We start from the raw sequence: 22694 nt of genomic DNA on the forward strand, positions 1-22694 counted from the left end.
CTGAAGCTAGGGACTAGATCTGGTGGCCCTCTTATATTCCTTCTAACTCAAAGACCTTTAGACTAAGCAATAACTGGATACGTCCAATTTATTTGATTTCCAGTTCCTTACCCAAACAAGATTTTCCTTCCATTTTTCACCAATAGCAATACCGTTAGCTTATCAGTAGGCATTACATTTTTGTTCTTTTGTGCTCTTAATACTTTATATTCCAGAAGTCACTGAGATTGTTAGTTCTTCCTCTGAAAAGTCTTTTCACTTTCAACCATTGCTCGGTTCGCCTTAACAGCGCCCTAGGCTAAGCTAACAGTTTATGCACAGACTACTATTACTATTACCCTCAGAATAGTCTCTCTGCCCTCCGCTGCCTCCTCTTCAAGCTCATCAACGTCAATTCTACCAACTGCATACCCTGTAAAATGCCAACCTTTCGTAGGAGGCAATCAGTATTCTTACTTCTCCCTCTTCACCTCCAGTAACTAATTTTACTTTTGAAATATTTCTCATATCCTTTGCCTCCTCAACAAGCTACTATTTGTGGTGTTGGGAGAAAAAGAACCCACTAAAACTTCTACTAAACCACTGTTTATACCTATTCTGGCTTCAATGTGAAGGACAGATGGTGATGTATGCAAGGTTGTTTTCAAACACAATCTAAACAGCTAAAGAGCACAACTACACATATTCCTAATGTCCACTTCCCAAGCCATGTTATAAAATTATACAATCATAACTCTGAATTTATTTTATTTTTCACTGTGGGTAAGGGCACTACCTACACCACAGTGATAAGTTTCCACAGGAACTAAATACACTTCAAAGGGTTGGAGCATAGAGGCTTAAAAGAAATGCTCAAACATGACTTTGTACACAGTGCCTTGCATCTCTGAAACTCAGTATTATAAATATTAACCTCTTAATTCCCTGGAAGTCCCAGAAATGAGGGGGAAAAAAAAGTCTCTTTGTATTTGGGAAATGGATGTTTAATGTAACTGGTAGGGAAAAGAAAGAACTTAGAAGGTAAGTTGCTGATAATCCATTTCATCTCTAGGATTAAGCACAACTAATCACATGATTGACCAAGTTTTAGAAGAAAAGTACATTATGAATTCAAGTAACTAATATTTCCCTATTTAATACCCCATAAATGAGGGCTACACCTTCAAGCATTTTATAGCTAATGAAAGTGGAAAGTTTATATGGGATGTATAATCACATTGAACTACACGCACGCCTATGAAACATCAACAACACAATTACTCCTTAATTTAAAAATTCTAACATGTTTCTTTTTTTGGTTCTGATTAACCAAAGTATTCAGTACTGATGTCATAAGAAGGCATTAAATTCTAACACATCATATAACCTCAACCCCTTGTGTTACATAAATGGATTTAAGCATTTTTCAGAGGCCAGGCAAGATTTAGCAAATTGGCTTAACATTCTAGGCTGCTGCTGAGACCGAAATTAACAAGACCAACCATGAAGTACAGAAAACAACAGCCTGCTATACAAATTCTCCAAATGATTATGATGAGCCTCATACATGAGTATTTCAGAGGTGGAATCTCAATGATTCCTATATAAAGGGATAATGATGTATTACTGCAGGACTAAACAATGCATTTCTCAATTCATGTCCTGGATTGGATTCACCATGCTGAGCTCCATTAGTTTTACATCTCCCTAAGGGTTCCAATTCAGCAGTATTAATCTAAGCCATTACACACAGCCCCAATCTATGAACGTCTGCCTTATGAATGTCCCTTAATACAGCTCTCCAGTTGAGTGTTTCTGGGGAAAAATCACATAAACCAGGGAAACTTGAATCATTATAAATTCATAAGCAGACACTAAATTCTGCCTGCCATACTTTTATACTTCTGTGATAAATTTACTCTCCCCCTATTTACAATGATCATTTTATCCCATCTTCAAGCTTCCCCCCCCCCCCCAAAAAATCTCACCCCTTTCCTTCCTCTTTCACGCTTGGCCATTTGTCTATGTTATGCTGAGAAAAACAGAAACCAAGAGAGAACTCCTTTATCTTCCCACTATAAACACTGGATCTGCACCTTTTCTAGTGTTACTTTGGAGGAAGAGTCCCTTCTTTTTTTTTTTTTTTTAGTTATGTTAATCACCATACATCATTAGTTTTTGATGTAGTGTTCCATGATTCAGTTTGCATATAACACCCAGTGCTCCATGCAGTACGTGCCCTCTTTAATACCCATCACCAGGCTAACCCATCCCAGAGTCCCTTCTTTTGTAAAAAGAAAGGCAATTCCTACACATGGATTCCATTCTTACCTTCCCCTACCCTACTTTCTAGTGGGATTTCTTCCTCCATCTTCAATCTCTTTCTTGACTACATCATCGTCACTAGCATTCCAATAGTCTCTCCAACAGGACTTTCTGTGATGATGGGAATGTCCTATACCCATGCAGTCCAACACTGTGGTGACAGCCACATGGTACTACTGAGCACCTGATAGATGCCCAAGGCAAAGGGAATGCATTTTAAATTTTACTTAATTTTAATAAATTTATATTTAAACAATTTAAATCTAAACAATGACTATCATATCGGTGAAAGCACAGCTCTGGGAAATACTATGCTTACAACAACCACCTCGCCTGCCCTACTTTCCATCCATGCGCTTTTATTCACACCAAAGTGGCCAAATCCACTGATTTTTTGTACACATCATCTAGGAACAATCAGCACGTTGTTCCCACTATTTCAGATTGTTGTAAAGATTAGTAAGGTGACGTTTAAGCTCTCAATGCAATGCCTGGCACAGAGTAAGCTTTTAATGAATACGAATATTATTATTAATATTGTATTGTCTAATAAACTTCAGTACGTTATTCTGGGAACTTATTAGTTATCACCTTATGTCCAAAGCTAAACGAAGCTCCACTTTCAAACCACCAACTTAAAAATCAAGTTCTAGAATCTAATCCATGTGAGAGCTGCTGACTGTTCATACAACGTGAAGGTGCCCACAAAGTGTTCAGGTGGTGGCAAAATAAGGCTCCTGCATGTATTTTGATAAAGGGACTAAAAAGCTGCACTCATGTTAAAATCAAACTTCCAGCATGGGGTATACAATTAACATAAACCTATGTATCTTTTCTTTTCTCAACAAAGTTCTCACGGGGAGCAACAGTCCTCCCTTTGAATAAACGGAATTGTATTTGAAGTAATTACTCTTGGCACAGAGTTGCCCACTGCTGGTGGCAGGGCTGCTACCTGTGACTAGGCAGGGAGGGGAACTCAGTGGAATTGGTGGCAAACTGCTTTAATTAGCTTTCATAGTAGCAAAAGCCTGTCTAAAACAAGTTGGGCATTTCAAGAATAATCGACAACACACAGCTGAAGTTCCATTACCATTAAACCAGTATTCAAACAGGCCAGGAACTGGTTTTCAGCCTCTTTCAGTGAGTTTCCGTATCTTTAGTGTCTTAAATGTCATTGTGTAAAGTCAAGTCGGCAGTCCTCAGCAGGAAGCCTAGAAGTGCCAGTGTTAATTAAAAATGTTGGGTAACATTTTTCAGTTTATTCATGCTGTGAGATCTGGTCCCCCATCCCACCCTCAAAAACTTTAACCACCAAAGGACACTGAGGAGCAGGGAGAAATAGGAGAGTACTATGATTTCATTTCCAAATGGTCTGAAATCGACAGGCAGTGACCCTAACAGTGTTGGAGCGCAGTCCACAAGCTGGGGATGGGGAAAAGGACGGCCGGGACGGTTCTCTTCTCTCTAATATGGGATGCAAAGAAAACCCAGATCAGAAATTAGAAGTGGTCTTCCCTGCACCTGAATGAGCAGCCCTTGTGAAGGACAGACGAGACCCAGGGATCCCTACACACACACACACACACACACACACACACACACAACAGAACAGCACAACAGATATCTGTGGATTGATTCCTGCTCAGAAATTAGTTGCACATGACTAACTTATGATGTAAAAAGCTTATAAAATTTAGAGTTTTGCCATCTCTCTCTCTCTATATATAATTTCATATCATGGTAAGAAGTATATAATGGCTGTGGCTATACAGCATGTCATGAAGGAGAAATTTTAGACTTTTCTGCCTAATCTGATCAATGTAAGCTGTCAAAAACTGCCTGATTGGGGCCGGCAACTTCAGGTGGAGTTAGGACTGAAGAATCTCGAAAGAGGAAGGTCTTAAGTACTGCTCAGGATTATAACTTCAGTTTCAGGTCTGAATAGCTGGTGTGGTTATCCAAAAGGAATAAATTAATTAGATAATTTACCACAATCACACAGTGAAATAAAGCGCTGAGGTTTTGTGAAAACTTTTTTTTGGTTTTGTTTTCTAAGTAGGCTCCACGCCCAATGCAGGGCTTGAACTCATGACCCTAAGATCAAGACCTGAGCTGAGATCAAGAGTCAGACGCTTAACCAACTGGCCACCCAGGAGCCCCTGAAAACTTTTCAACACAATGATAAATCAAGTATAATATTAACTTCTACCAAATACCATAAATTTTTACCACTTTGCGATCTCTGATATTAGCTATAATGCCAATATTTAGACTGAAGGAATCATTTAACAGATGGAGCCTTACTACTCTCAGTATTTAGGAAAGAGGTCATTTGATTCAAGTCTTATTTCCCTACTTGAAAACTAAGGCTTCGGCCCAGGAGACACTATTTCAGAAATGTACTGAAGGTTAATATCTTTGCATGTATTACAAATGCTAATCAAAGTGGAATGTTAATATATTCTCCTCTTCACTACAAAGAAAATGTTAGATATGACTGCACATGAAGGACATTTTACCAACAGTTGTTTCTTTCCTGCTTATTTCTTAGGTCCCTGCAAATGCCAGGAACAGTTTCAGTGGTGCTCAGGTAGCTGACGTGAGGCAAAAGAAATGGGCTCTCCTACGACGAGCCACATCAGGACAAGAGGTAACAAAATAGAGTCTTGGTTTGTGGTATTTCATTTCACTAAACCTGCTGGTAGGAGGAAAGGTGAAAAGAGAACAGAGGGGAAAAAAGGTTTTTTTGAGAAAAGATATTAGAATTGCAGCCTTTCTTGCTCCCTCCCCATTCTCCTCCTTCCTATTTCTAGTTTAGGCACTGTCAGTCAGGGAGTAAACAGATTCTTATATATGCTTCTAAAGCCGGGCAGCAAATATCAAGGAAACATGCCAACTCTCTCACTGCTCATGCCAATGCTGGACGTCACTCATCAATCATGACAGTCCAGGCGGAGCCTCGTCATAGCCTCAGAACCCTTCTCAACAACATACTGCAGGGAGGTCACTATAATCAGCTGGAGTTTGTGCCTGAAACCAAATTTATTTGTGTTCCTTTGCTCTAAAGTTTGCCCCGGTGTTCTAGCTTTAGCACGGAGTCTGACCCTCTTGGTTCTGCACTCTCCTAGGTCCTGCAGTGAAGGCTGAGTAGTCTGTGATGTCGAAATTCACAAGAGGCCTAGTTTTCTTCCAGTGAGCCCTTTGCCGTACAAAAGCCCAGGCTTCTGAAAGTAAGCAAGAGACCAGATAATACCCCTTCCTGACTCATTCCACATCCCTCTAAAATGTGAGCAAAACCAAGAAAAATCATCTGAGCTTAGTCTATTTCTTTCCTTCCTGGAGAAAAAGAGTAGGGCCCTATTAATGTTCAAGCTGGATCTTAACTGTGGTTGTTTTTAAAGCTGATAGGAGGTTCAGATTCAGCATTTAAACTTTTTAAAGTATGCGTTTAAAATAAAGTTTCATGACAGTCACTAGATCACCTGCATGAGCATTTTAGGAGTACCTTCCCCATACATTAACATACTCGTCCATTTGGCTTCCAATATTATTGCTCCCTCTCTCCAGGAAGCCGTTAATTACACCATCTCGCATCCAACCTTCCCAGTTTGGCTCCCTCCACCTCGGAGAGCAGGACTTCCTGGGCATGGTCTTCCTGCCAGCCGCTGTGGGCCAAATGTGATTCTCCCCAGCCGCTGCTGTGCTTGGGGCTTTATGACAGGGGCCTGCCTGATCACTCTGGGCCATTCCAGGGACGGAAGCCTTCCAGGCAACAAGAAGCTATTAGATGCAACCTGCCTGGGCCAGGCCCGTGTTCTGCTCCCAAGGATAACTCATATATGCTTCTGCCTCTGTTCTCTCATTCCATAGCTTAAGACAGGATCGTCTCCCACACTTGCACAAAGGATCTCTCTGGATAAACAAGTCAAAAGAAGATCAGCAAATGGCAAAACCTTACCAGAAGTTCATTCGATAAATGGCACACAAAGGCCTCAAAAATAATTTATCAAAATGGAGGCAGCAGGTTCCAATAACTAGGAACGTGGCTGCCTGAAATATGGACAGAGGCCAGAAGAGACACACTGCATCTCTGTCTATACGTGGGAACTGAAGGAAACGTGGTCATTTCTCCTGTGCATGTGTTTGTCCCTAGTCCCCCACAGCTGCTGGCTCTAAAGAAAATGCTAGTGCAGGAGACGGCCATATAAAGGGCAGCACTTATCTGCTTTAGAGAGAATTGAAAAGATTTACATATTTTTTCTGGGGTCCCAAGCTTTTTTTTTTTTTTTTTTTTTTGGCATTACCCATAATGTATTTGTCCATGGGATAAACAGAGACGCCTTCCCCCACAATTATATTTGCTTAAAAGAAAACACAGCTGCCTTTCTTGCATATTAAGATGCAACTGGAACTAGAAAGACCAAACAAAGATTTCAAAGGGAAGGAAAGTTTTTACAGCATAAAAGACACTCCACCATACCAAAGTGCATTGAAACTAAAAAACCGAGGCAGAGTAATGACTATTCTCCTTGGGGACAAAGTCCTATTGAGCAAGAAGCTATAGGTGCCATTTTCCAGAAGAGCCACCTGCTACTACTTGGAGCTGTTGCTGATATTCAGGAGCCAGAATTTCAGAGTCCTTCCCTCTGTGGTGTTTGTGTGGGAGAGTATGCACGCACGTGCGCCCTGAGGCAAAACCAATAGGTAATTACTCAATGCTGTCACTGTGGGATAACTGAACCATCAAGTCGACTACTTAATGATCCCCTCTTAGACGACCAGCATCACACTGCACGCTCCTGTTAAGAGGAAACCTTTGGAGAAACATGCTAATCCAAGAGAAAGCAAGGAAGATACTGTATTGCTAAGAGGGCCCACCCCAAAGAACAGAATGTAGGAAGAAGATAATGAGCCTAGTTAGTCAGTCATTACTTGCTATACTTACAACTGCATCTAATAACACTGCTACCACAGTGCTGTTTTATGTGATATCTTCTTCATGTAGCAACCTTTTCATAAATCAAAGCAAAACCCACACCAATTTCTTTTATCTCCCCAGTTTTATGGAGAAATAATTGACACACATCACCGTGTAAGTTTAAGGCATATGGCATGACGGTTTGATTCCCATATGTTGTGAAATGATGACCACGAGAGCCTGGGCAAACACCCACCTTCTCATACAGATGCAACAAGAGGAAAGAAGGAAAGAAGGGGCAAATATTTTCTCCTTGTGATGAGGACTCTTAGGCTCTACCCTCTTAACAACTTTAACTGTGTATCATACAGCAGTGTCAGCTCTAGTCATCATATTGTATTTATTTATCTGGTAACTTGGAAATCTGTACCTTTGTCCACCTTCCTCTGGTTTCCCCTACCCCTGCTAACCGCAGGTCTCATCTCTTTTTTCTATAAATTTGCAGGGTTTTCTTGGATTCCACATATACGTGAGATCATTCAATGTTTGTCTTTCTCTGACTTATCTCCCTTAGCATAATGCTGTCAGGGTCCATCCATGTTGCCACAAATGGTAGGACTTCCTCTTTTTATGGCTGAATTATATATATTTATATACACATACACACATATCACAACTTCTTTATACATTCATCCAACAGTGGACACTTAGGCTGTTTCCATGTTGTTTCCTTTGAAATATTCCCAGAAGTGGAATTGCTGGATCATATGGTTGTTCTATTTTTAATTTTTCAAGGAACCTCCATACTGTAGTGACTGCACCATTTTACAATCACCCCAGAGTGCACAAGGGTTCCCTTTCCTCCACATCCTCACCAGCATTTGTAATCTCCTGTCTTTTTGGTGATAGCCATTCTAACAGGCCTGAGGTGATATTTCAATGTGGTTTCAACTGGCATGTCCCTGATGATGTTGAGCCTTGTCTAGCTTCTTTGAAGAAATGTATAATCAGGTCCTTTGCCAATTTTTTAATTGGGTTATTTGCTTTTTTGCTATTGAGTGTATGAGTTCTTTATATATTTTGGATATTAATCCCTTATTAGAAGATACATGGTTTGCAAATATTTTTTTCCCATTCCATGGATTGTCTTCTCACTTTGTTCGTGGTTTCTTTTGCTGTGCAGAAGCTTTTTAGTTTGATAGAGGTCCACTTGTTTTTTATTTTGTTGCTTGTTCTTTAGGTATATCTAAAAAAAAAAAGTCATTATCAAAACCTCTGTCAAAGAGATTTGGTCCTATGTTTTCTTCTAGGATTTTCATACATTTAAGTCTTTAATCAATTCGAGTTAATTTTTCTGAGTGGCATAAGATATGGATCTAGTTTCATTCTTTTACATGTGAATATTCCATTATCCCAGCACCATTTATTAAAGAGACTGTCTTTTCTTCACTGGGTATTCTGGGCTCTCTTATCAAATATTCGTTGACCGTATACGATGTGTTTTATTTCTGGGCTACTGATTCTGTTCCATTGGTCTATTTGTCTGTTTTTATGCTAGTATCATACTGTTTTGATGCCAGTTTCTTATACAGCCTGCCTGACAATAAAAGTTAACACTGAACCTTAGCTGTTATCTATCTTAGTAAACGTGGCAAGACTGCTCCACGTTACAGTGGGGCTGCCGGTAATGCCTTCAAAGTAGCAACCCACTAGGATCAATGGGACTTGACCATTGGTACCGTTCTAATTGAGCCAGAAAAAGAAACGGCCCTCTTAGCCTTCTCTTAAAGCATATAGTTTTCTCCTCTATGTCTTGGTTCCACCAGTGCCTTGATCAGAAAATGCCTATAGTCAAGTTTAATAAAGATTTGTATATAGCAGACAATAAGAGACCTCATGGGGAAAGCAAGTTGGCTTTCATAAGATAACTTCTTATGAAGTATGTAATTGACTTTCTTGGTAGAGAGCTACCTGACTTGAAGATGTCATGTTTCCAAGTTCAACTAGAAAATGTTAATGAGACACACTTTAGTAATGGAAAATATATAAATCTATCTTCATTCACAGAGGTGAAAAATAGTCCTCAAAAATAGCAAATGTCAGGAAGTTTTTCGAATATCTTCTTTAACAAAAATTCACACTGTATAGAAATCTGAACGGAAGGAATTTCCAATTAATGACAAACTTTAAACTAATAAATAATACTCCACCTTATGTTGAATCTTGCTATAATCTTAACTACCCTATTGATACTGTCAAGAGGAATGCTTGCCTTCTCTCCGGCACGTATTGGAGATGTACTCTGGCAATTAGCTAGTGTCCAACAAAAATCAGCCCTGAATTAACAGCCTGTACTAAAGAACACCAACAACTAGAGAAAGCAAACCATTAAGCTAGACAGAGAGATGTCACATAGCCACAGCCCCCTAATTTACTGAAGGAACTTATTTCAGCATGTATTTACTAAGTGCAGTACCTGTGCTAGGTGCTGGGGGAGATCTATAAGTGGAATAAAACACGATTCCTGCCCTCAAGAAGGTTTCATTTCAACTGGGAATGAGATTCGCACACTGTAACTCGACTGCACAACCTTGATAATGGACCCTCTAAACTCCCAAAGAGTCTGTAATTCTTACTCAGCTTTTTACACAAGGGTTTCCTTTAATGTAAATTCAAGGTCCCTTCTCGAGTAGAAGGGTAGAAGCTGAAAAGCAGGAAGTTTTGTAAGCGCTTAAATCAATTTAGTAAATAACAACGTTGACATTAACTGAACACCTGTCAAGAGCACTACTGCTATAAAGGTGGCTAAGACACACAGCTCATGCGCTAAGGGGTTCCTGTTTTAGAAGGGAGACAGGGGCCCAGGCAACTATGATGCAAACTGGACTGTAACAAGGGGTTGAGTTACCCAAACACAGGGGGAGCAATTAATTGTGCTCTTTTCTGGGAGGTAGAGGGGGAAAGGCAGTGTCAAGGAAGACTTCAGAGACACTAACCTATAAGACAGGTCTTGACAGTGGAGTTTACCAGCAGGAGACGGTGAAGGTGTGCTGTGTTAGGGGGAGGTGTGAACAAACCTGCAGGAGCACAAAGGCACGTTCTCTCTTTAATGAGGAACTCCAAGGTCCATGGAAGATGAAAAGATGAGGTTGAGGTCATGTCAAAGGTTATGTTTATATTGTGCTTTAATGCTGAAAGTTTTGGGTGTTTGTCCCAACTTCTATATAATGGTTTATTAGATACGGTCAATTATTCAGCTTTAAAGCACAAACTTATCTCACCTTTGATCATAAGGATCAGACTGATGAATGAGTATGTTGAGATTGCAAGGCAAGCTGCTAAAAAAAAAAAAAAAAAACCTGTTATCAGTTGCCACTACTTATTACTGCAAATCAGGATTATTTCAATGCTATGCAACCTAATAAAAATTTGGGTGCTGAGGCCGATATAAGCCTGCAGCCACCACCCTTAGCAATTACTTTCAAATGTTGTGTTCATGAAAATAAGTGTCTTTGTTTTCTTGATAATTAGAAAAGATTGTAAATAAGCTTAAAACTACATTTTTAAAAATAGTATTATCATTTGTAAGTGTTATGACTGCACCCGAGATTTCACTTTAAAATTGAATCCCACTCACTGCTCAACATCCCCCAACCCTGGAAAAAAGTTTGAATGCTACCAAGGGACAGGGGGGAGAGAGAGCAATTCTTTCCAAGGTTTCTGTATTCCCAGTTCACTCTCTACACGGATCTACATTTTTTTCACAGAAACAAAGTTATACCCATGATTAGATTAGCTTTTAAAATCCAGAACGTAGGGCGCCTGGGTGGCTCAGTCGGTTAAGCGACTGCCTTCGGCTCAGGTCATGATCCTGGAGTCCCGGGATCGAGTCCCTGGATCGAGTCCCGCATCGGGCTCCCTGCTCGGCAGGGAGTCTGCTTCTCCCTCTGATCCTCCCCCTCTCAAGCTCTGTCTCCCATTCTCTCTCTCAGATAAATAAATAAAATCTTTAAAAATAAATAAATAAAATCCAGAATGTAGTTTAAACACATGAGCATAAGCAAATGCATTATTTCCTTTTTTCCTTTTTGCTTCTTTCTTTTCCCACATCCCCCAACCTCCAGTCTTTTCATTCTTAACTGCAAATATACAGGGATTAAATAGGCTTTTGAGGACTAACCTAGACACTTAACCACAAATTAACTCCTTCTCATTTCTAGGAAAAATTATGGTCCAAATGCCAAGCAAGTGACTTCAGAAGAAACTTTAGGGAGAATTCTGTTCATTCATTATAGACTACCACCCTGTAATTGCCCGCAATCTCAAATTAATATAAATATCCTAAAGGAAAGACAAGTTATTAGATGAAAACTATACTATAAGCAATAGCAACATTTATCCAAGCACAGCCTCCCATAGGCATTTCTAACTAAATTATGTACATCCTGGCATGTTAAAATATAATTATTATTTTGAGTAGTGTTGTTAACTGCTGGTTAATGATTTGACACAAAACATATGTCCTTAAACACATGTTTTTAGAGGTATGGTATATTCTCAGTTGCAAATTTATATGTCCAGGGATTATCACCAAGGGAAACATATATTGAATTATATGATGGGTATCAATTTAAAAACACACAAAATTCACTCAACAGAAACTTGAACTATTGATGACTATACTAATTAGCTAAATACTAACAGCTTGGGTGTGCCAAAAACAAGAATGGTCTTCATTTAATTCCTATACAGCATCTCTGTGATTATCACCTTTCACAGATGTGGAAACACAATGGAGGTGGGGAAGGAAGAGAGAACTTGACAGAACAACTCTACTGCATTATGTGAAGGATATTTATAAAGATTATACCCAGTAAAATTTCTGCTTACAAGGAAATTTACTATTTCATCACAGCTATACTGACATTATGGAATGGAAGGAACAATTAAGAGAAGACCTAGCAGAGGGACGGGGGGGGAGAGACACCCAGGGAGACCAAGAACCACAAACAAGAGAAAATGAGCATATGTTCTTGGTAGTTGCTATAACAAAATCTGTAGCATTATTAAACATTCTCTTTTTCTTAAAACTACTTCCTAGAGACTATATCATACAAAAGGGGAATTTTATGGTGCAAGGTACAAATATTAATAAGAACAGATCAGCTTTCTGAAGAACGTGGCCAAAAGCCTAGCACTTAGATCTTTTACAGATCTAGCCTTAATGCACTCTCTGGAGCAATGATCCTATTTTCTTTCCATCATCAAGTTCTAAAAGTATATTTTTCATTTGTCTTGTCGTCAGTTAGGAAAGGTGAAGATGTGTATACATTTTGGTTTTCAATTCTCCTATTAAATCAGCTTCTCAGTGCTTCAGTTTCCAAATGCTCCAGAAGAGGTATGGATTGACATTTCTGCCAAAGGACAATTTTTTTGCTCTGTAGTTTTTCCCAGAGTTAATGGAAAAAGTTTACCACTAATCTTTTCAATTCATCTCTAGGGAATTACAAACCAGCAGCAAAAACTCTAAAGGTTGTGCCAAAATTTAAATTACACAAGTCAAAAAAGCTGAAAATTTTCACAAAATGGGTTTTCCTTTTCTTAAAGAAGAGAGAGGGACACTTGGGAGGTCAGATTTAGATTCACACTGTAATAAAACACCTAAAGTTAAGTAACCAAGCTCTACCAATTCTAATCCCACTAGATCCATACAGAAATTGATCCTGTATAGCGCTGAGTGCCTACTATATGCCCAGAATTTTACCTATATTGTTCATCACCTCTTAAACAACTCAATGAGTTATTATAGCATATACACTTTGTACATCAGCAAAGAACAGCACAATGCAAATTAGTTAGAAGGACTGGTCATGATTCTAACTCCACCCATGTTATGGGAACAAAAGTACCACTTCCTAAAGATTTATGTACAAATTTGTTTCACTGCAGCAAACAGTTGTTTTTTGTTTTTACTTGTCAAAAAAACCAAATAATTTGGAACACAGCCTGACTGCCTGTCAACAGGGGATGGGCTCCATGAATTCTGATGGATCAATGCCATGGAATAATACACAGCTTTAAAAGAATGAGTTGGAATTACAGGTGTTGATTAAGGAGGATATATCCATCATAAATGGAAGTTAAGGAAAATATATATGGCACAATGTTTTTTTCAACTAAAACAAAATCTATTTTTTATTAACGTTTCTATGGATAGAGAAAATGTGGAAGGATGACTATCAAACTGCAATTTCACATGATTTGCTTTTAAGGGTTAACCTGGAAGAAAAGAGAGGGAAAAATTGCATTTGCCTTGCTACAAAAAAAAAAAAAGTATTACCTTGATAATTTTTAAAAATCCAATAGCATTTACTAATTTCATATTCTTTTCACTACACTAAGTCTCTAGGAAGGATATCAAAAGGCAAAGGTTGATCACAAAATACAACGGGAAGGAAAAAATTCTTAAAATATTCATTTAATGATAATACTAGGATCTTATTAGGTGGACTAGCAATATAGGAGCTAATTTTATATATCTTGGGTACATGCAATCACAGACATAAACCAAAAGTCATACACCCAGACAGACCGTATCTGAATAAACCATATAAAATTTGTTTTTAACACATTCTTTGTAACAACATGCAGAATTTGGTATCATATGAATTGTTAGGATGCTATTCAAAGAGATCATGGCTCGGAATACTTTTATAAGTTCACCATTATACCGTTTCAGTTAAAAGATGATCCCACAACATGGTCTGCAGGGACAGTGATAAAATGAGGAACCAGCCTACTGGCTTTTGGTGTTCCTTTATCTGAAATGTTCTTTCTCTGCTAAAATGCTCTAGGATTTCCCCAAACAGCATCCCATGAACCAAACCGTTCTTGAATTCTCTCTTCCCTACCTTTTCAATCACAACTGCTCTTTCCTATATCCCAATCTCTCAAAGCCATGAACTTCGCTAAGAGATAATTAATATGAGTTAACATATGCTTATTTTTGAATAGATATTAATAATGTTAAAATAATAGTAACTAGAAGGGTATAATAAGCTGTGATTATAATAAACACATACATATGCACCGAACATTACACTTGTATATTTGATAGAAAATGTTTAAAAACAACGACCAACTCAAAAGGCATAATTCCATGGTGAGAATCATGGACACCAGAGATGGGGGGCAGAAAAATATTTTCAAGTAGGTAGAACTTTTTTGCTGAATCCTCACACCTTCACCCCCCAGAGTTAATAACTCTTCCTTTCACTACATGGCATGTAAAGTCTGACTCTAATCTTCTTTTATGGCCTCCTATTCCATCACATCTCCCTCTACATTCATCCCAACCATTTCCAGCATCAGATTCCCTCTTGATGGAAAGCTACTTTCCCTCTTCTTACCTTATGAAAATCTCAAAGTGAAAAGACCCAGCCTACGCCAGTCACCTCTGCCTGTAATCCAGCTTCCCTTATTCTTACAGCATTTTGTTGATACCATTATATTAGCATTTACCACACTTTAGTCACTTTTGTATTAATCTGTCTCCCCCAAGTGTTCTGAAGTCAGGGATCATGCCCATTTCATCTATTTCCCATTTATAAAAACCACCTGGAATGTATGCGATAGGAGATACTCAACAATTTTTTTTGAACAAATGTTGCAGTTATAGTTTCTGTATGAGGTTTTGGCACCTCGATAGCAGAGCTAATGATCTCAACAAGCATAAGACCTGAGGGCAGGAACTCAAACTTCTATTTCTGTATTTCCAGTGCCCACAGAGCATGGAGCATCAAAGACCTCAATGGGTAGTTTTGTTGATTTTAATGATGATTTAAATTCCCTAAAGCAAAAATTATCTTACTAATAATCTTTCAAAATAAATAGATGTCACTGTGTTCTGAGCTGGGGGGAGAATCCAAACAAATGAGGACAGTGTGTCCGAATCCCCGCACTGAAAGGAACTCCAGGACAGGGGCATCAGTGAAATTTCTGCTGGCAAAATCCAGTATCTCAAACTCAAAGACTTCAAAAATACGCCCAAACCAACGCTCACCTAACCAAACCAAAACCACGCATTATTTATGGAGTGACAACACATTTGATTCTTGCTGCCTGTCAACTACCCAGGATATCTGAAAGAAGCAGTGTACATCCAGCAATGTTATTTTCTTCTTTATAGTAGCGTCTTTTGTATTAGAGAAAACACGATCATGAAAAGAAAAGAACCGGTTAATTACGAGCAGTGCCCAATGAGCTGTGATGGAGGTGTTATGAATGTGTATCAGTGAAGCCTGATGTGGAAAACAGAAGCATCTGGGCGTGCAGCTTGCAAAGTAATGAGACTGAGGATGTGCTCGCACTGGGCTTTGATCGCTTCATCTTGTTCAAGAGCTCTGCTGGGGAAACAAAGGTGAGAGGCACTGACCTCCTTCCCACAGCTGCACAAGCACAAAAAACAGTTAATGGATCAAGGATGGAGGCCCTTCTCTCTTCTGCTGCTCACCAACACACCCCTTTTTCAGAACTGATGGTTCATAGTTGGGGGCCCAGCATAAAGCAGGCTGAGCGAGCTTCTGCCATATGAAGTGTCATGTCTGAACATGTCTACAGTAATTGGCAATTCATTTTCCATCCTGAAAGCAGAAACAGGTGTATGCTACCTTCAAAATCCCAATCATAAACCATGCAGAATGTGCCTCTCAGACGGCAGCTTTGTTGAGATCTCTACCAGCGGCAGGCTGGTGGACTTCAGAGTCTCCAATAGGTGGGTGTGGCTCACAAATAGGCATGTGTGTAATCTCAGCAGCACAGGAGAACAAGACGAAGAACAAATGGCAGCACATTAAAAAAAAAAAAAATCCCACCACACAACAGCAGCCCTTAGTCTTTCTTGTGTTAATACTGTAATTGGCAAATAGCTGACTGCTTTGTACTTAAGATCCCTACAAAGAAGCATGTTTAACCTACTGAAAAAGGAGGTGTGAGTCCTTGCAAAGGAGTACAAAGCCAGATGTATCACTGCACAGTATTTCTTGCCAGCTTCATCCAGAAACAGTAGCTGAGGTGACTTTTGAGTGGCGCCAAGAGCAAGAGCTCCCCTTAATGAGCGCATCTATCAATTTGCAAGGGACGCAGCTGATTACCAGCATTTAGACGTACACACTCACAAAAGGAACACGGCAATTTAACTGTTGGCCACTGAATGAGAAAGCACATAAAACAGCTTAAGGCAGCCATGTGAGCAAGTTGGGGATGCTTGGCGACACTTGAACATGGGAACATGTGTGCTTTCGTTTCAACATGTAGGGAAGGGCCAAGATGCAAGCTTTTACAAGTTCTGAAGCATTTTGCCAGGACGTAATACATAGTAGGAACAAACTGCTGCCTAGGATTATTATATTAAAAAGTACCAGTGTTACTGTATAAATGTTTCATTTATAAATACTGCCTTCAAAACCCCTTTATCAAAAATAACTTTCAAAACGTAACCAGGTCCATCTACAAGACTCTCGGCTAATGAGGAAGAGAGTATATGAGAGGCAAATGTAACTTAGTAAGGAGGAAAACAGACTGATTCTTAAGAAAATAAATAAATAAAATATAGCAAGGTTTACTTCTATATTTCTATAGCATTGAAATATATTGAATGATGAAAAAATACGATTATGGATAAAATTAATAATTGTAAGTTTCTTAAGACTGATTAAATTGAAGAAACTTATTTTACCTCTGACAAATTATAGTTAGAAGTTGGGCACTCCTAATATTTTGGGCATTTTTTTTTCCCTAGGTAAAATTAATTAACAATGAATTTAGGGTGCTTAAAGTATAATTAGCATTTTTTTAAAAAGCACCTATCTTAATTGTTCATATTGTAAAAATTGTTTATGTCTGTATAACTATGATCTAGAAAACAAATACTCCCAGTGCCTCAGAAAGTCTGTGTCCCTTTCCAATCAAATTGCCTTCCCTCCCCATCAACTGTTCTGATTTCTATCAGTACAGATGAATTTTTCCTATTTTTGCACTTCATATATAGAATCAAACAAATGGAAGCACACAGTATTATTTTGTGTTTGGCTTCTTTTTGCTTAACATGTTTCTCAGATTCATCCATGTTATTACATGTATCAATAGTTTGTTTTTTTTCTTTTTCTTTTTTTTTTTAAACTCCTGAAGAGTATTCTATTCCACTGTATGAATATACCACAATTGGTTTATCCATTCTCTGGACCATTTGGGTTGTTTCTAGTTTTGTCTACTATGAATAAACCTGATGTGAACATATGCGTACAAATCTTTTTGTGAATGTATATTTTATTTCCTTTGGAATAAATACCTAGGACTAGAATTGCTGAGTCATAGAGCAAATGTATGTTTAAATTTGTTTAAATTTATAAGAAACTGCCAAACTTTTTCCAAAGTGGCTGCCATTTTAGAACTCCACCAGCAAAGGATGAAAATTCTGGCTTCTCCACATCCTGTCAAACAATTAGGACTGTCAGTCCTTCCGGTTTTCAGCATTCCAACATTTTAAATTCACATTTTCCTAGTAACTAATGATGTTATTAGCACTTTTCATGTGCTAATGGCCATCCTTATATCTTCCTTTGAAGTGTCTGTTCAAATCTTTCACCTATTTTATAAATTTTCTTAATGGTGTCTTTAGATGAACAGAAGTTTTAAATTATAGTAAGGACCAAGTTACCAACTTCCGTATTTTGTTTGCTTATGTCTTAAGAAAATTCAAAAGAGCCAGCAATGGGAATCCTTAATAGACTGAAACCATGAGACATCTCATGATAAATCATAATTTCAAATGTGCTATGGAAATGTATGTTTAAGTGCAATTATCCTAGAAGTTCTGCTTTCAATCTTACTACCATGGTTTTATCCCATGCATGGTGAAAGGGCAACCACAGACATCTATAATTATCTGGTTGGAGGCAGGAAGGCCTGATAGTATTTGGAATAGGCTTACCAAACTGTAGAGTGATAAAACATAATTGGATCTTACAATATGGCCAAGCCTATACAACTTCCACAGACCATCCTGACAGCTATCATTTTTATGTGCAGATAATGACTACGATGCAATTTTTAACCATGCTCAAGACTTTAAGAATTAAAAATCTACAACCTAGAACTCTTCCTGGACATTTTAAAATATGGTAGGTTTGTCAGACAATAATTAACTCTAATGACCCTCCTTACAAGCTTCTCTCTACCTGCAGCTGAGTGGCACTCAAAAAGCAAAATAACTTTTTCTTATCTCTGAAAACATCAAAGGAAAATCAAAAATTATTTTCTACTGGATCTTTAAAATGTAAAGGAACTCGAGTCAGAATGAGCAAGAGGAAAAGATTTCCTACTTCCAGTTAGAAATAGCTTTTGGGAACTATGAGCTATACCGTTAGTTAATGACTCAAATAAGCAAGGATCAGTAGACAAATTCCAAAATACCATGTACTCTAGAAGTCCAAATGTTCTCATTTTAAATACTATGATACAAGGAAAGAAACAAGCTATCATTCTGGCAGAACCTCCATTTATCTAACAGTGTGTAATTAATGTTTCATATAACCATGTAGGGTATGCTAGATTCTTAATGGATTGTATTGATTAAGAAAGAAAGTTCAATGCTAATGTTCTTGTAGGGGAAAACAGAACAATTTGTTATCTCACGTGGAACAAATCATGAATTTAGGATCTTATGGCCACAAACCTAAGGGCTACAACAAGACTGGTTAGGATCATTTACATGTAACACATAAATAGGTTAAAGTAAAGAAGATGCCCAGAGCAAAGCAAACCAATCCTGACTGCCACAGCTTGGACAGAGACAAGAGTTCTGGGTCCCGCATAGGATGGAGCTAATCGGACTGGACCTTTGGCAGCTTCTGTCACCGCTCGCAGTTCCTTTACATACTTATGTTGACATTGATGTGAGGAGGAAGTGGCTGCAGCAACCGTCTCTTGACCTTGTGAACAAGTGCAGATGTTCATGTGATGGCTGCAGTTTGTGTCCTTTTTGTGAAACAGACCATACTATCTGTGGTTTACACTTGCGCACCTGCCCTGTATTCCAATCAACTTTGCCACCCTGCCCCGCCCCTTTCTGCAGACACTTCTGGATTGAGTGGAAGGCTGTGAGGGACAGTTTAGGAAGCAGAGAAAAAGTGCAGACAAAAAGCTTACTCGCACGTGGTGTTAATGTTTCTTGCCATTTACTTCTGTTCCCTCAGAAGATAGTGTATAGATTCAATATAGAGATCCAAACCAAGGAACAAAAAGAAACTAAGTAACTTAGATCTGATTAGAAGGGCTCCAATCTTAAAGGAATTTAAAAAAGCATTAATCACCAAAGGTTTCTTTACGAATCTAACCAATTTTAAATGCCTATCATATGAAATGTTGTCAAATACTGGTGTATTCCAAAACAGATCTCACTTTACTTGGAACTAATTTGTGGTTGGAGGTGGGTGGGATGTGAGGGATGAAAAGGGAGACAGACTCATAACTTGACAGGTGGCAGACTGTCCTGTACATATCCCCTGAGGAACACCATCCAGAACATACTTAAATGGCAGCCAGCACCTTTAGAACTGAGTAAAACCACCGTTTATAACCATTTTTAGATGAGGCTCAATGACAACTTTCTTTTTTTCTTTCTTTTTTAACTTTTAAACCTTCTCAGCTTGGATGCCCTAAAGAGAGTGGCAGTTATAATTTACATTTTACAGATGGAAGAGACAAGCCAAAGATGTAATAAATAACCTACCTGAGGAATTAGTTCTTCTAAACAACCAAGACTATGTTTCAGCCAAATGTGTATTTGCCATTAGCTTCATATACAAAGTATATTCTTCAGCTCATAAACATTGTTTCTCAATTTCAGAATGGAAATCCTCTGCCAGCAACACTGACAAACTCCAGAGGGTTTGAGACACCCTGCCAGTTGACACAGGGGAGCTGATGTTTTTAAAAAACAATAAACAACCTTAAAACCTATTGAAACCAAGTTTATACACAAAGGGTACAGGTATATTGACTTTATCTAGAATTTTGCCTCTTCAGTTACTAAATCTCTTACTGAATAATCAAGATGTTACTTGGCTCTGAGGACCCTAGGGAATAAAATGTCACCAGTGCAGCTGCGATGCTCCCTGCTCACAGCCTTTCAAATTAAAAAAAGGGGAAGGAGGACCCAATACAAATGCAGAATTTAATTAGTTAGTAAAAGCCCAAATCCTTGCTCAAAGCCCTGTTCTTCCTGCAATAATCACATTCTTTTCTTCTTGTGTAAACTTTTCATTATGAAGGAGACATCTTTATAATACAATAACTCTAGTTATAATGTAACTGCTGGTAACATAACTCCTGCATTAGAAAAGACAGCATGTTCAAGTAATGTTGTTTTAATACAATTTGTGTTCAGCAGAAGCCAAGTCAACTTGGTCATTTAGAATTTGATCAATGTGAATTAGTGTCTTACTGAGATAAACCATTTGATCATTTAGAAATTGATCCATGAGAATCAGAGATAAAACATTTATCATGTACATTTGGTCTATCAGAGCCATTCACGCAGCACTAAAGTAGGTTATAAACAGACATCAATAAGTGTTAGAGACGATGTGCAGGGTACCTGTCAGCTGCAGATACAAATACATGTACAACAGTATATAATTTTAAGCCTTTTGATAAGGCCAGCTATTCAATAAGGCAGCTGGAGTCACCGAAAAATTGCTGGAACTCCACTTTGGAGAAACCAAAGAGAAAGAGAAGCACAGCAAAACTGAACAACTCAAACTTTTGAAATAAGTTTTAATTAAAAGTAAGAGGTAAGTAACATAAATTTACTTGGCTACACTTCTAGAAAAGTTTTAAGACTATTAATCAGGGTAAACTTTGTACCTGCAGTACAATTAGTTCTATTAATCTAATATTTCCAAATTGAAGTCACACTGACATTCAGGCACACTGGCTTACTCATCTAACAGAATTATAAATTTGCCAGTCAAAACCTTATTTAATTATTTTACAGCCAATTAAGCAGGATCTTTAAACACTGTTGCTTAAAACTGTCCATGAGCCCATGTGTAATTACAGAGAACACGAGAAACACCTGCTGATACCACCGGCATGTAATCCTCAGCTTCACTAATTCATTTCCAGTATAGCTATTAAAATCATCCACCCAAAAGAAACAAAACAGGACTGCTGGTGCAGAGGAGCAGAATTTGCCACCCCAAGACATGTCTCTCTGGCATAAGGATTATTTTTGGTTGATGATTTTTAAGAAACTGCCAACACGTGAGAAGCTCTGCAAACCAAAGAGAAGTGACCCTTTTGCAGGAGACACTGACATGTCTAAAGAAATCCTCCATTTGCAGGGGTGTCTCTCTTGCGGTATCAGGAAGAGAGGATGACTCAACCTCTAGAAACTCTCATCAGTGGAGAAGAGGATGACTTAGGTCTGCATAACAACCTTACCCTTGTTTACTGTGCTCCCATAACTGATTCTGTATCTCCGAAATCTTTTGTCTTTTGCTGAAAGTGCTATTTAAGGTGATGGTTCTGGTCATTTTGGAGAGTTACTCACTTACTCCAGGTCTCTCTCATGTATACACATTACTACACTTGGAGTTGTTTTCTCCTGTTAATTGGTTTTAAATCAATTTAATTATTTGACCAGCCAAAGATCCTAGACGAAGGGAAAACTTTTCCACCCCTACATCAGTCAAAGTGAAAAACCTAATAAAACCAAAAACATTTTAAAGTTAAAGCATTTTAGGGCGCCTGGGTGGCTCAGTTGGTTAAGCGACTGCCTTCGGCTCAGGTCATGATCCTGGAGTCCCGGGATCGAGTCCCGCATCGGGCTCCCTGCTCGGCGGGGAGTCTGCTTCTCCCTCTGACCCTCCCCCCTCTCATGTGCTCTCTCTCATTCTCTCTCTCTCAAATAAATAAATAAAACCTTTAAAAAAAAATAAATAAAGTTAAAGCATTTTACATTGAAGAAAACTTTGAATATAAGGTAATACTTACAGAATCCATTTTATCTCTAAGAGTTTTGCATAGCATTCCTCAGATACTCTAAAATCACCTAAACTTCTTCCACAGGGTAACTAATCTTTTAATACCTTGTAAGGATAACCCAGGCTTCTTCCATGAGCCTAAATTTGTAAGTCAGGTTTCAACAACTTCGTTCAAGGATAAAAGTGAAAACCCTTCTAAAGTAGAGCACACAAAGGAGTATTACTAGTATTCATGTACAATCTCACAGAATCATACTCCTTTACAAGTGCTTCATCTTCCAACAAAACTGAAGCCAAGCTGAAATGTTACACCTTTAACGAAAGGAGTCCAAAAACATTTTCAACAGACCTATGTCACTTCCCACATTCATACTTTCTCCTTTAGGGAAGGTGGGAACAGTCCACTTTGTTATCTACGACAGCAT

General features: G+C 38.5%; 1 protein-coding gene across 5 annotated transcripts in view; it reads right to left on the reverse strand.

The window, feature by feature from the left end:
- Positions 1-22694, reverse strand: part of CHCHD3 (coiled-coil-helix-coiled-coil-helix domain containing 3) — a 271107-nt gene that overhangs the window by 24106 nt on the left and 224307 nt on the right. For 3 of the 5 annotated variants that reach the window (XM_044920171.1, XM_044920172.1, XM_044920173.1), the window contains exon 7: positions 10504-10560. The exons of the other annotated variants lie outside the window; for them this stretch is intronic. In XM_044920171.1, the coding sequence (XP_044776106.1) occupies positions 10504-10560 (57 nt within the window). The remainder of the gene's footprint in view (positions 1-10503; positions 10561-22694) is intronic. 5 annotated transcript variants of the gene reach the window in all.

The sequence above is a fragment of the Neomonachus schauinslandi genome, chromosome 12 (genome assembly GCF_002201575.2).
Source record: "Neomonachus schauinslandi chromosome 12, ASM220157v2, whole genome shotgun sequence".
Classification (NCBI taxonomy): Eukaryota; Metazoa; Chordata; class Mammalia; order Carnivora; family Phocidae; genus Neomonachus; species Neomonachus schauinslandi.